Below are 13,484 nucleotides of genomic sequence, written 5' to 3'. Positions count from 1 at the left end.
ATATGTGGTTGCAGACCCGTGTGTGGTTGTAACACACCTGGGTGTGGTTGTAGCAGACCTGAATGTGGTTCTAGACCTGTGTGTTTTTGTAGACCTGTGTGTAGTTGTAGCATGAATTGTAGGTGAAGAACTGAGGGAACTAACAGCATGAGGGCATGTCACATGTTCTGGTGATGTTGGCATGAACTTGGAAGTACTGGTACGCCTGCCAATGATTGTAGCGGTGTGTGAAATTGAAAGGGTACCCTACATGAAGCATTTACAGTAGTGGAGTGGTGGTGTGTTATCTCTACTTGTTAGGGCGGTACTGTATGCTGAAGCCGTGAAGGTGCAGCCCGAGGCAATCCACTGGCACCACAGGACACCACAGTAGTACTTCTGGGTACGCCAAGGCTTTGTGTGTGCGTGTTTCTATCGATGTGTACACAGTCAGCACCTGTACTCCTGATTACCAGTCTGACCCAGTCAAATCTAGGATCATGAATGGCTGGGCTGCGCCCTCGTGCGCCTGCCACGTGCTGGTGGCCTAGTTTGACCCCACTTTTGGCGGGAGGGAAGCATGCATGCCAACATTTTACAACAGGAAAGTGTGAGATTTTGAAAAAAAATCAAGGCAATGCATTTTTTCCATTGATTTACATTGTAGCAGAGGTGATTTTAGGCGGGGGACAGCTAAAATAAAGCCATTTTCACGAGTCTACCCCCTGAATCAGGTCTGTTGGCCTGTATAGGGGAGAGGGGTCAGCAATACCGGAAGTACATACCTTGCTGTGGCACAGGAAGCCGAAGAACAACATGGCCGCCGCCGGCATCAGGATGACCCCGAAGACCAGTCCCACCAGGACGACGTTGATGGCGCCAATGAGCAGGTTCTGGGCCGTGATGAGCACCGCGCAGGCCCAGCAGTCGAGAGACTCCCGCAGCTCGAGCACTACGGGCTCGGCGCAGTACGGCGGTGGCACCGGAGAGAGGGTCATGGCTGCGTCCTCAAGGAGCACCGACTCACGGTGTGCTGATCCGGCATCAGTCCCGCTCTCGTGCTCCATCGTGTTAGACATTTCCACCCACAACAGTTTCAAGTCAGACACCCTGGTGTTGGGCCGGGTGGTGGCTGTAGGTGGTTGGGACGTAGCTGGCACGTTGCGTGCCCAGCTCACAGGTTGTCACTTCTGATGGCAAGAGAGTATTGGGTGTTTGGATGGTAAATGGGAAGTTGTGCCCTCAGATCTTCCAGGTTCAGTAGATGTTAGGATGGCGTTGGTTGGTTAGATCTCCTAGGTCTGGAAGACGTCACGCCTGATGTGACGTGCGTGTTGGTCGGTCAGATCTATAAGGTCCAGGGGATGGTGATCTTGGAGTCCAGAAGATGCTGGGTGGATGGTTCTCCCCTGTCTGGAGGATGTCACACCTGTTGTCAAGAAGCTGTTGGATGCTTGGATCTAAAGTCTAGTGGATGTCACTCTTGAGGTGACCAGATCTCCCACGAACTCCAGATGTTGCTTCTTGAGTCAAGAAGACCATGTGTGATTGGATAGTCCTTGTGTGGGGGACGTCGCAAAGATGTCGGATGCTTGTGTCCAAAGTACAGAAGACGTTGTTCCCTGGGTGGAGAGAGCCTTGGGTGCTTGGATATCAATTTTGGAAGGTGTTCCCCCTCCCGAAGCAAAGCAGCCCAGAACGCTTGGATCTGGTAGCCCTGAAGATGTCGCTCCTGCTGTAAAGGCGGTCTTGGCACTTTGATCTGCTAGTCCTAGCGATATCACTCCTGGTGTGAAGGGGCTTGGAGATGTCACACCTGTGTGAGAGGAGCCTTGCTTGTTTGGATCTCTTAGTGCTGCTGAACTCACCTCTCGTTTTAAAGGGGGCTTAGCTCCTTCGGTCGCCTGCTCCTGGAGATGTCGTTTCAGCTGTAGGGAAGGGAGTTCTTGCCTGCTACAGTCTGCTAGTTCTGAAGATCTCGCCCCTTGTTTCAAGGGGGCCTTGGCTCGTCACGTCTTCTAGCCCTGGAGATGTCTCTCCTGCTGCAACAGGGCGTCTTGCTTGCTAGGACCTGCTAGTCCTGGAGATGTCTCTCCTGCTGCAGCGGGCGTCCTGCTTGCCTGGATCTGCTAGTTCTGAATATGTCTCTCCTGCTGCAGCGGGCGTTTTGCCTGCTAGGATCTGCTAGTTCTGAAGATCTGGCCCCTTGTTTCAAGGGGGCCTTGGCTCGTCACGTCTTCTAGTCCTGGAGATGTCTCTCCTGCTGCAACAGGGCGTCTTGCCTTCTAGGATCTGCTAGTAGGTCTGCTGCAGGTAGGAGCTCTTGCCTGCTGAGGTCTGCTAGTTCTGGAGATGTTGCTCTCGTTTCAATGATGCCTTGGCGTCTGGGGCTCCAAGGCCTGAGATGTCCAGAGGTAAAGATGGACCTTGTCGCTTGGACCTGCTGATCCTGGTTGCTTCCTTCCTGGTGTGCAGGGGGTTAGAAGTGTCGCTTTTGATGTCTTTGGGGGGCCTCCTTGGGCACTTGTCTCTCGCGGTCGCGTTGAGGTCTCTCCTAGTGCGATGGGGACCTGCAGCTGTCACCCCTCGTGCACCCCTGGGCGCGCGGACCCGCTGGACCGGAGGCTCCGAGCCACGGGGAGCTTTCTGTCCCTCTGCAGCCGCCGTCCGCTCCGCCTTCCCGCGAACTATCAGCAAGCAAGCTCTCTGGTTTTCCTCCAAATGGCAGATGTTTTCTTTCCCAAATAAAGCTCCTCTCTTCCCTAGAACCAGGGACAGCTCTGCGAGGGTTTCAGGCCGGCTGGTGTTTTTGTGCCCACCCCCCTACCCTCCTCGGTCCACCTCTCTCCCCCCTGCCCTGCCCCCTCCACCCCCTCTGCCCCTCCGCCCAGGCATGCCTGCACTCTCCTCTCCCTGGGGAATCTGAGAGGTTCCCCCGGGAGCACCAAGTGGCGGCCAATTACTTATTGAAGTGTTTACATAGCGCCTGGCTGCTTCATGGTGCTTTAAGGTCCCGTAAAGAGCAGAATGCCAAACGCATTGGTGGCATTCAGAAAATAGTCATTTTCAACAAACAGACGTATCGCTTTTTGGGGTATAATATTAAGCGCCAAGAGGACACATTTCGTTCACTTCGAGGCAGGGATCCAGTTTACTATTGTTGTAGTTGTGTGGATAAGTACATTTGGTCGAAAAAGTCACATCATAACAGAGGGAAAGAGTTGTGAACTGATCAAATACACTGAAAGAGCACTGATACAACTAAGTACGGTGTCACCTATTAATATTGAAAAACAATTGTTGAAGATGAACTCATTTTTCTAACATTGTTTTAAAAAACTAACTAAATAGATTTCTCACCTGAACACTTTGTAGCTCCAAGTGTTATCTGCACACACTTTTTTACTTTATGTGTATGTTTTATTATATAGTATGTCAGGTAGGAGGTTCACATATGTACAGAACTAAATACAAGGAGTCCTGATAACATTTATGGTTGGGAATCAGCTGTGCCACAATCACACTCTGATCCCCTTTGGTCCAATGCCTGTTTTACGGAGCTCCTTCTGGAGGTTGATAAACACTACCAGCAGCCTCAAGAGAGGTTTTAACGCTTTGCCCAAACATGACTACACACAAATGGCACTGTCAATCTAATGTCCCAAATCCATCCACACCTGCATCCATCGGACAACCCTGGGGCATCATTGGAAGGGGTCTGCGTACATCATCTGGCCAAATAGTACCATGAACTCAGGCAAATGGACAAGACACCCACTTCCCTTTCCAAGGGGCAGCAGTGCCTGCCCTGGCAGCTGGGCCACTTTTACTAGTTGTGTTGGGAATGTGGATTTCAAGACAGCAAAGCAAGAAGTTCACAAGAATGAACAGTTTACACCAGAGGTGCTACTCCCACCACTGGTGCCACAAGGAGTTCATGGCCGTCAGGCTGTTCCTTTCCACCCTGCACCAGGGGTAGCAGCATTCTCTCGGGACTGCAGCGTTAGCTGCACCATGTCCTTCCACTGCTCGTCCGAGATCTGCATGGCCCACGGTGGGACCCCCAGAGATGGCAGCTGAATTCCTGCCATGGTCTTCTTAACCAGCTCCACGTGCGCTGCATCCATGGGAATGGAGGTCGGACTATCGGTGGCAGAGGCTTCCACTGTGTCCTCGTCATCACTGTCCACAGGAGGGTCCGGGAGGTGCAGCCTCATCTCCTGTAGTCGCTCGTGAATGTTGCTCGCCGCCTCCTCCTGAGGTCCCAGTCCCTCGTCCGTCTGCTCCAGGTGGCTGTAATCCCCCTCTCCTTCCTGGCCCGGATGGCTGTGATGCCCAAACGCACCAGACTCAGGGTCCTGATTCAAAGGCTGGTAGAAGTAACCACCTTCATGCACATTATCCTCCTCTTCCTCGTTCTGCTGCTCCTCTTCCTCCTCCTCGGGGTCGTCTCCGCTCCAGTCACCCATGTTGTCCTGGAGACCCTCGGGTGGACGCTGCTCCCCTAGGTCCTCGTTTGAGTTTGGGAAGATGCGTTCAGGGCCCATGTTCTCCCCGCTCGGAACCACAACTTCCATGCACAGGATGCAGCAGGCTCATTATAAGGCAGGACTACGAGTCCCAGAATGCAAAGCGGAGGCCGGGAGCAGCTCGCGAGGCGTCACCTCCACCCCCGGCCCGATACCACCCTCAGCCGGACCCCTCGCTGCCCGCCGCGGCCCCGCCACCGGCCGCTGCCCCTACCTGCCCCGCCTGGCTGCTTCATGGTGCTTTAAGGTCCCGTAAAGAGCAGAATGCCAAACGCATTGGTGGCATTCAGAAAATAGTCATTTTCAACAAACAGACGTATCGCTTTTTGGGGTATAATATTAAGCGCCAAGAGGACACATTTCGTTCACTTCGAGGCACTATAAGAGCACAGAAATATAAATATGTACAATGCAGGCAGTAACCAGAGAGAACGCTGCAACTGCAAGCATTCTAATAAAGCAGGATTTATGGGCGGGAGGGGGTCGCAGAAGAATCCCAGTTAAGATGATTAAATATGAGTTAAAGATGGGGCCGCTAGCCCCGTCCCCTGGATGCTATTTCTCCTCCATAAAACAAAGAGGGGGCATCTTAAAATCAAGGGAGAGGAGACTGCAGTATTTAGGACGGGCTGGCCCGAACTTGAGCCCAATTCCTTCACTCACTGCCTGTGGCGTAGTTTGTAATCTTGGGCAAACTCTTTTTTGCGTAATTTTGTGGGACCCCTAGTTACGCTTTTATAGAGGGCCAGAAGGGTGGGAACTCGAGCACGAGGCAGGAGAATGATATTCGGACCCCCTAAAGTGCACGCTGGAATGTGAGATCTAAAGTGCACGCTGGAATGTGAGATCCGGGTGAAAGGCAGAGGTGTAGCAAAGGTGCCATCGGCTTGAGACAAGCAAATAAATTGGGCTCTTTGTCCCTTGGTTCAGTAGTAAACAATAGCTATTATTTGGGTGCTGTGGGCCTATCACACCCCAAGGCCCCGGTGCCACTGCACCTGCTGCACCATGGAGACTTGACCCCCTTGTGCACGAGGCAGACGGTCAGGGTTATAGCACATGCAACAGGGATAGGGGTTTGGTTTACGTATACTCTAGTCGAGCGGGCCCCCTGCAGCACGAAAGCTGAGGGCTTTACAATTGCTGTAGCTCAGTTTTAAACATAAAGATTTGTAATTTTCCTCTGGGCGAAGGGGCGGGGATGCTGGGTGGAGGAGGGTCTGGGTTCACCACATGCCTCCTTCGAATAACAAACAACAGCTGTAACTTATGCCAGCGGTTCTTCACTTGTGGTCCATGGACCCCCGTCCATGGGGCCTCATTTATGAAAAGTGACGCATTGCTGCGTGAATTCAGCGATGCGTCTCTTCTCAGTGCGCACTCCTTGCGACACCAATGATGCGTCATATTTAATGTATGATGCATCGTGTCGCAAGGACTTACAGATATGTCAGTATTTCTGACGTATCTGTAAGCGCAAAAGTGACGCATTGCTGGAGTGTGTCACAAAAGTGATACAACTCCAGCAATGCGTCCTTTCACATGGGGAGAGCCCCATGTGAAAGGGCTTGCGTCAGTCTTACACCTGCTGTGAGGCAGGCGCAAGATTTTGACGCAACGGCGTCCTAAAAGTGACGCAGTGAAATCTCATAGATTTCACTGCGTCACTATTACGAGGCTTTTTGCGGGGGAACGCCCCCTCTGCATACATTATACCTGACGCAGGTATAATGTGGCGCAGGGGTTTAAAAAGTGACGCATCTACCTAGATGCGTCACTTTTAAATATGGCGCAACAAGGCGCATATTTTACGCCGCTGGTGCGTCACAAAAAGTGACGCACCGGCGGCACAAAACTGACGCAAGGCCTCATAAATAAGGGCCATGGTGCCTTCTTATGGGGTCTTCGACTGGTTAGAAAAAGTAATATGAACAGATGCATAAAGTGCATATTATTTTATTTATTTATTTAGAAGTTTTCTATAGCGCTAACAAGACCCGAAGGTATCAGAGCGCTTCACAGTAGTGGGCATGAAAAAGAGAACAACATGAAACAAACCCAATAAAAGCAATCGGCGATAGACAATTTGGAAAGAAGAAAAGTTCGGACAGCAGGGCTTCTCAGTACTGGATTCAACAATACCGCATGGATTCTGAGACGTTTGCAGCTCCAAGTTATCCATAACCAAGGGAGCGGATCAGGCACAAGGATTTAAGTTGGCTCTTGAATTCTGCATAGGACGGTAGAGTTCTGATGTGCGGGGGGGATGGCGTTCCATATTTTGGGGGCATTTCCTGAGAAAGAGCAGTCCGCAGTTCTCTTCCTTCTGGTTTTTGGTAGGATGAGCAGTAGGGAATTAGAGCTTCTCAAATTTCTGGCTTGGCCTGCTTTTTTGAGCTTGTTAGCCAGGTATTCCGGTTTGCCGGTGTGGAGGGCCTTGTGGGTTAGGCAGGCCGTTCTGAAGGTACTTCGCATTTCCACAGGGAGCCATTCGAGTTCTTTAAGAGCCGGGGAGATGCGATCATATTTTTTGCAGCCTGTGATCATTCTTGCTGCCGCGTGAAGTGTTGTTTTTAGTGGAGCCAGGTGGGATTTGGGGATGCCTGTTAGGATTGAGTTCCCATAGTCCAGTCTTGATAGAACTAGAGATTGCGTGGCTAGTTTGAGGTCCTTGTTGGGAATGTAAGGTTTAATTTTGTTCAAAAGTCTGAGGTTGAAGAATGCGCTTTTCGCCGAGTTCTTAATGTGATTTGTCAGGGTTAGTTTAGGGTCTAAGGTGAAGCCCAGGGATTTAACGGAGTCTGCTAGCGTGAGGTTACCCTTGAGAGCATCGATCGACTTTAGCCACTCGGTGATTTGAGGGTTATCTTCTTTGTTTGAGATGAGGAGTGTTTCTGTCTTATCGGGGTTGAGTTTCAGGTGATTCTTTGTCAGCCCGTCTTGAACTTCATTTAGGATATCGTTGAGTCTCTGGATGTCTTTAAGAGAGGAGATTTCCAGGTAAATCTGCGTGTCGTCCGCGTAGAGGTGGAAGTTGATGTTGGCGTTCCTGAGTAACTTAGCGAGTGGCTCCATGTAGATGTTAAAGAGCTGGGGGGAGAGCACCGATCCTTGAGGGACACCCTTGTTGACTTGCTGGGTATCGGAGGTGAAGTTCTTGATTTTTATTAGTTGCGAACGGTTGTGTAAAAAGGAGGAAAACCACTTGAGAACTACCTCGCCAAGGCCGGCTCTTTCTTGGAGAGTCGTGATGAGGAGCTTGTGGTCCACCGTGTCGAACGCTGCTGAGAGATCAAGGAGTATGAGGAGGCAGCACTTGTCAGCGTCAAGAGATCCATGGATGTCATCTATGATGTTCAACATCGCGGTTTCAGTGCTGCGGCCTTGTCTGAAGCCAGATTGGAGGGGGTCCAGGAGATTGATGTTGTCCAGGTGTTGCGTCAGTTGCAGGAGTACACAGCGTTCAAGTGTTTTCGAGAGTAAAGGGAGGTTAGATATTGGTCTGAAATTGTTCAGGTCAGTTGAGTCGAGACCGGGTTTTTTCAGGAGGGGAGTGACTTGTCCCATTTTTAGACAATCGGGGACCACACCGCTTTGTAAGGAGCTGTTTATGATTCTTCCCCAGATAGGTGCTAAGGTAAGCTTCATTTGTTTGATTAAAGATGGGGGGATGGGGTCTGCGATGTGTGCTGAAGGTTTGGAGGTCGAGATCAGCGCGATTATCTCAGTTTCCTGGACGGGGCGAAAGCTTAGCCAGGGGGAGGGAAAGGAGTCGGATGGGAGTGCCACTGGGGAGGTCGAGTAGCTCTTCTGGAGGTGTGGGTTGTTGATGTCTAGAGATAGTTCGATTTTTTGGACTTTGACGTTGAAGTGGAGTGTCGCAGAGTAGAGTGTCACAGCATGGAGTGTTGTAGAGTGCAGTGGCATAGACTGGAGAAGAGTGTTTTGGAGTGGTGTAGAGTGGCGTGGAGTGGCGTGGAGTGGCGTGGGGTATCTTTGAGGGGAGTGCTGTAGTGTGGCCTAGGGTGGAGTGGCATAGAGTGGAGTAGAGTGTCATAGAGTGAAGTGACGTAGAGTGGAGTGTTAATACTGATAAATTCATTGTCAATATGAATATCAATACATTTATGTATAAAAACGAAATTGCATCTATATGAACACATTTGCCCGGTCTGAACTCCATGTCAACCCCGACTCAGAAATGCACAGTCCGACAGGCTCTGAGACCCAGGCCAGAGGTCACTGACTGACAGGTCACAGGTGGAGTGGCTCGCAGCCTGCAGACCAATGCGTGAACAGGAAATCCTAGACCAATCCCACAGAAAGGCGCTGCAAAACCACAATGGTTCAGGGAGATTGGCCACAATAAAGCACACATGACCGGAGAGGTGTGTGAGTTCTCAAAACACCATAAAGCCAAATGCTACATAAAGTTAGGAACAGGTAGCCAATCAGGATACAGCATACACAGTATAAACAGTAATCACGTGCTCCCCATGCCAGACATCTGGGCATGTTACCCACTGGTCGCATTCTGTTCACATAAGGTCGAAAGCCCATCTGGATCCTTATTGAATACATTCATTTATGGCCCCAAAGACAGCGCTTCATGTTACTTACCAAAAAAGGATCAATTTTATGGCATTCAATGAATTGTCTAAAATCCAAATCTGATCGATTTTAAGTTGAGGCAGTCTTCAGACTCTATGCCTGTAACTGTTCTCTCGGCCGCCTTTTTTCATTACACAAACTGTTCCTGTTTTGCCAAATGCCTCTTGTATTTTGATTTTTCAAGGTATTTCACGTTCTAGCAACAGGAGTATAGTAGTGTGCTGTAGAGTGGAGTGACATGGAGGGGCATAGTGTGGAGTGGGATAGAATGGGGCGGCATGGAGTGGAGTGGCATAGAGTAGAGGGTAGTATCATGGGGTAGAGTGGAGTTGAGTGTCGTGAAGTAGGGCAGAGTAGAGTGGTGTAGAGTGGATTAGAGTGGAGAGGTGTAGAGTGAAGTAGAGTGGAGAAATGTAGAGTGGAGTGATGGAGAGTGGCCTAGGGGGAAGGCGTTTACAGTGGAGTAGAGTAGAGTGGCATAGAGTGTCTTAGAATGGGGTGGCACAGAGTGGCATAGAGTGGAGTGGTGTAGAGTGTAATAGGGTGGAGCAGTGTGCCATAAAGTAGAATGGAGTAGAGTGGAGTGGAATAGAGTGGAGTAAAGAGGTATGGAATTGCATAGAGGGGTTATGTAGAGTGGATTAGAGTGCCATAGATTGGAGTAGAGATTTTTAGAGTATAGTAAGGTGGCGTGGAGTGACGTAGCATGCTCTAGAGTGGAGTGCCAAGAGAGGCCTATATTGGTGTAGAGTGGTGTGGCATCGAATGGAGTAAAGTGTCGTAGAGTGAAGAGGCTTAGAGTGGAGTAGTGAGTCATAGAGTGGAGTGGCATAGAGTGGAGTGGCATAGAGTGGAGTGGCATAGAGTGGAGTGGCATAGAGCGTAGTAGCACAGATTGGAGTAGAGTGGCGAAGAGTAGAGAGACGTAGAGTGGGGTGGCGTAGAGTGTGGGGGAATAGAGTGGTGTTGAGTGAGTATAGTGGAGTATAGGGGAGTATGCATTGTGTGGTAGCGCGCTGCCATTACAGACAACACATTTTCAACTGAAATGGCAATTACATTTGCACAGATGTACAGTTTTACTGATAAAACTATACAGCTCACAAACGATAATGTGTGGCAATGGTATTAACTAACTTATTGATTTTTTTGATTGTATTCAAATACTTGTTTCCAACATACTTTAGAATTTCAAAAAATGGGCTTCATTTGTGCTTTCCTAATTCTGATATATTCTGAAACATTTGCACTGTTCATTTACAGACATTTAAATGTAGTTGTTCACTAGAAAAAAAGCCTTTCCTTTCACATCCCCAGCTTGTCAAATGAATCCTCTCACTCAGAAGTCAGAGAAATAAATGTAAACACCAAGCTCCCTCGAAACAGAGCATGCCATTTGACCTCTGTCTTTGATTGCACAGCAAACCTGACAAGATGAGAACAAAATGTATAGGCCTGTTCACAGAAAGCAAGCACTCAGGGAAGAATACTGTAAATAGGAAATGTTCCATGGGAGGGACTAACTCAAGCTGGGCAGCCTAAAACAAATAACGCCTGCAAATAGAAAGCAAGCAGATGTGAGTTACAAACCACAAAGACAATGGTAAGCAATTATTAGGTCAGCTTTCAGGATGTCTCCAAGAAGTCTTAAGCAAACCAGACAGCTGCTCTCTCTAGTAGGCTTTGACCTTAAAATGATTACAAATTGGAATTTGCTCAACAAATCAATTCCTAAAAATGCATAGCTTGATCTACATAGATATCTGGGGCTTCATTTATGAGAAATGACGCATCGCTGCGTGAAAGCAGCAATGCGCCACTTCTCAGTGCGCACTCCTTGCGACATTCCTGATGCGTCATATTTAATGTATGACGCCTCATGTCGCAAGGAGTTACAGATACGTCAGTATTTCTGACGTATCTGTAAGCGCAAAAGTGACGCATTGCTGGAGTGTGTCACAAAAGTGACGCAACTCCAGCAATGCGTCCTCTCACATGGGGCCTGCGTCAGTCTTACTCCTGCTGTGAGGCAGGCGCAAGATTTTGACGCAACGGCGTCCTAAAAGTGACGCAGTGAAATCTCATAGATTTCACTGCGTCACTTCTACGACCCTTCCTTGCGTCAATATGCCCCCCTTGCATACATTATACCTGGCGCAGGTATAATGTGGCGCAGGGGTTTACAAAGTGACGCATCTATGTAGATGCGTCACTTTGCAAATATGGCGCAACAAGGCGCATTTTTTACGCCACTGGTGCGTCACAAAAAGTGACGCACCGGCGGCATAAAAGTGGCGCACGGTCTCATAAATAAGGCCCACGCTAACTAGGGATTCATCAGCAGCCATACCACATTGGAGCATTTGACTCAATGACAGTGCCCCCCATTGTACAGTTCTCTATTGCTTCGTATTTAGAGTCAAGCTTCCTAAATTCACATTATACACCTATAGGCCCACTTGCCCATTATGCCTCCTCTACTGCTGCTGTACACTTCCCCATAGGTCCAGTCACTTTTGCATTGTACCCTACCCTTTGAAGCTAATCTCACTCTTTTCAAATTTCCTCAATTAAGCTCTACAAAAGTACTGAGCACTCCTCTGGGCGCTTGCACCCACAGAAATCCCAGCACGGTCTAGGATGCAAGGATGCCCAGCCACATTCTAAGCCGAGAGTCCACAGACGCAGTGCCTCATAGGGCAATGAGTGCACCATCTTCTTCTTAACAGTACCAGCCTCATGTAAGCTCCTGGCATTTATTTATTTATTTATGAGTTTTATATAGCGCAAAGTTGACCCAAAGGTATCAAAGCACTTAAGAGAGTAAACACAACAGCAGTAACATGAGGTACGTAGAGAATAGATAAAATATATGGTAACAATAGAAACAGTAATCGGAAGACAGTGGGATATTTATGCAAAAAAGCAGCAAGTACACGAGTTACATGAAGCGTAAATAAAAATACATCGTAACTTTATAAAACAGAAGAATCCAATACACAGTAGGATGTGTGGACGTAAGGTTATGAGGTAGTTAAGGTGGGGAGTTGCCAGGGTGGGGAGAGTAGACGCATAGGGGCCTATTAGGATGGCGGGCGGGCTTTGCCGCCTGCCACCCTTGCGTTAAACGGGACCGCCCGCCTAAAGGGCGGGGGTCCCGATGTGGGCATTAGGATGCGCCTGGACAGAGGCCTCGAGTCCTGTAAGTCAGGCCCCCAGAGACCTTGGGACCTTAGAGACCTCGGGCCCCCAGACCCAGGCCCAGAAACCTCAGGGCCCCAGAGTCGTAGGACCCCTAGACCCGGAACCCAGAGACTTCTGGCACTCAGAGCCGGGACCCAGAGCCAGGACCCAGAGCCAGGCCCCAGAGACTTCTGGTACCCAGAGACCTTGGGCCCCAGAGACCTCAGGCCCCAAGAGCCAGGCCCCAGAGACCTTTGGCACCCAGAGCCTGGACCCAGACCTCGGGCACCCAGAGCCGGGAGCCAGACCTCTGGCACCCAGAGACCTCAGGCCCCCAGAGACCTCGGGTCCCCAAATAACTTGGACCCATAGAGCCAGGTCCCCAATGACCTCAGGCACCCCAAGAGCTTGGGCCCCCAGAGCTGGGACCCCAGAGACCTCAGGTCCCAAGAGCCAGGGCCCAGACCTCTGGCAATCAGAGCCAGGACTCAGACCTCTGGCACCCAGAGTTTGGACACGGAGACCTTGGGCCCCAAGAGATCTCAGGCCCCCAGAGACCTTAAACCCCTAGAGTCAGGCCGCAGAGATGGCCCCCCAGAGACCGCTATGACCCAAGAGACCTCAGGCCCCCAGAGCCAGGGCCCAGACCTCTGGCAATCAGAGCCAGGACTCAGACCTTTGGCACCCAGAGTTTGGACACAGAGACCTTGGGCCCCCATCGACCTCTGGCACCCAGAGCCAGGCCTCAGAGCCCTCTGGCACTCAGATCTGGGAGTCAGACCTATGGGACCCAAAGCCGGGCCACCAGAGAAACTTGGGCCCCCATAAATATCAGACCCCAGAGACCCAGGGCCACAGGAGGCTTTGAACCCCCAGAGACCTCAGGCCCCCAGATACCTTGGGCCCTAGAGATGGGACCCAAACCTCTGGCACCCAGAGCCGGGACTCTGAGACCCCGGGTCCCCAGAGCCAGGCCCCCAGAGACCTCAGGCACCCATCGCCAGGCCCCCAGAGACCTCAGGCTTCAGATACCTCAGGCCCCAGAGACTTTGGGGCACCCAGAGATCTCTTGTACCCAGAGCCAGGACTTGTAGCCCTCTGGCATTCAGAGCTCTGGCTCCCAGAGAGCTCAGGACCCTAGGGAACTTGGGACCCCAGAGACCTCGGCCCCCTGAGACCTCG

General features: G+C 50.5%; 2 protein-coding genes across 2 annotated transcripts in view; both read right to left on the bottom strand.

Annotated features, from left to right (window-relative positions):
* Positions 1-1,393, bottom strand: part of TMEM88 (transmembrane protein 88) — a 119,989-nt gene extending 118,596 nt beyond the window's left edge. The window contains exon 1 of the mRNA XM_086946611.1: positions 765-1,393. Coding sequence (XP_086802737.1) covers positions 765-1,058 — 294 coding nt within the window. The 5' untranslated portion in view covers positions 1,059-1,393. The remainder of the gene's footprint in view (positions 1-764) is intronic.
* A 1,984-nt stretch (positions 1,394-3,377) lies between these two features.
* Positions 3,378-4,673, bottom strand: LOC147678611 (male-enhanced antigen 1-like). Its single transcript, XM_086946069.1, has one exon. It carries the CDS (start codon positions 4,554-4,556, stop codon positions 3,924-3,926), a length of 633 nt encoding a protein of 210 aa, XP_086802195.1. The 5' UTR covers positions 4,557-4,673; the 3' UTR covers positions 3,378-3,923.
* Positions 4,674-13,484: the final 8,811 nt, after the last annotated feature.

This window comes from Lissotriton vulgaris, chromosome 12, assembly GCF_964263255.1.
Source record: "Lissotriton vulgaris chromosome 12, aLisVul1.2, whole genome shotgun sequence".
NCBI classification, from domain to species: domain Eukaryota; kingdom Metazoa; phylum Chordata; class Amphibia; order Caudata; family Salamandridae; genus Lissotriton; species Lissotriton vulgaris.
The sequence above is the reverse complement of the archived record's forward strand: the minus strand, read 5'-3'. Positions and strand labels throughout refer to the sequence as shown.

What these genes read in the sequence shown, in the direction of transcription:
- LOC147678611 (XM_086946069.1), bottom strand. Translation starts at nt 4,556, where the DNA reads ATGGAAGTTGTGGTTCCGAGCGGGGAGAACATGGGCCCTGAACGCATC.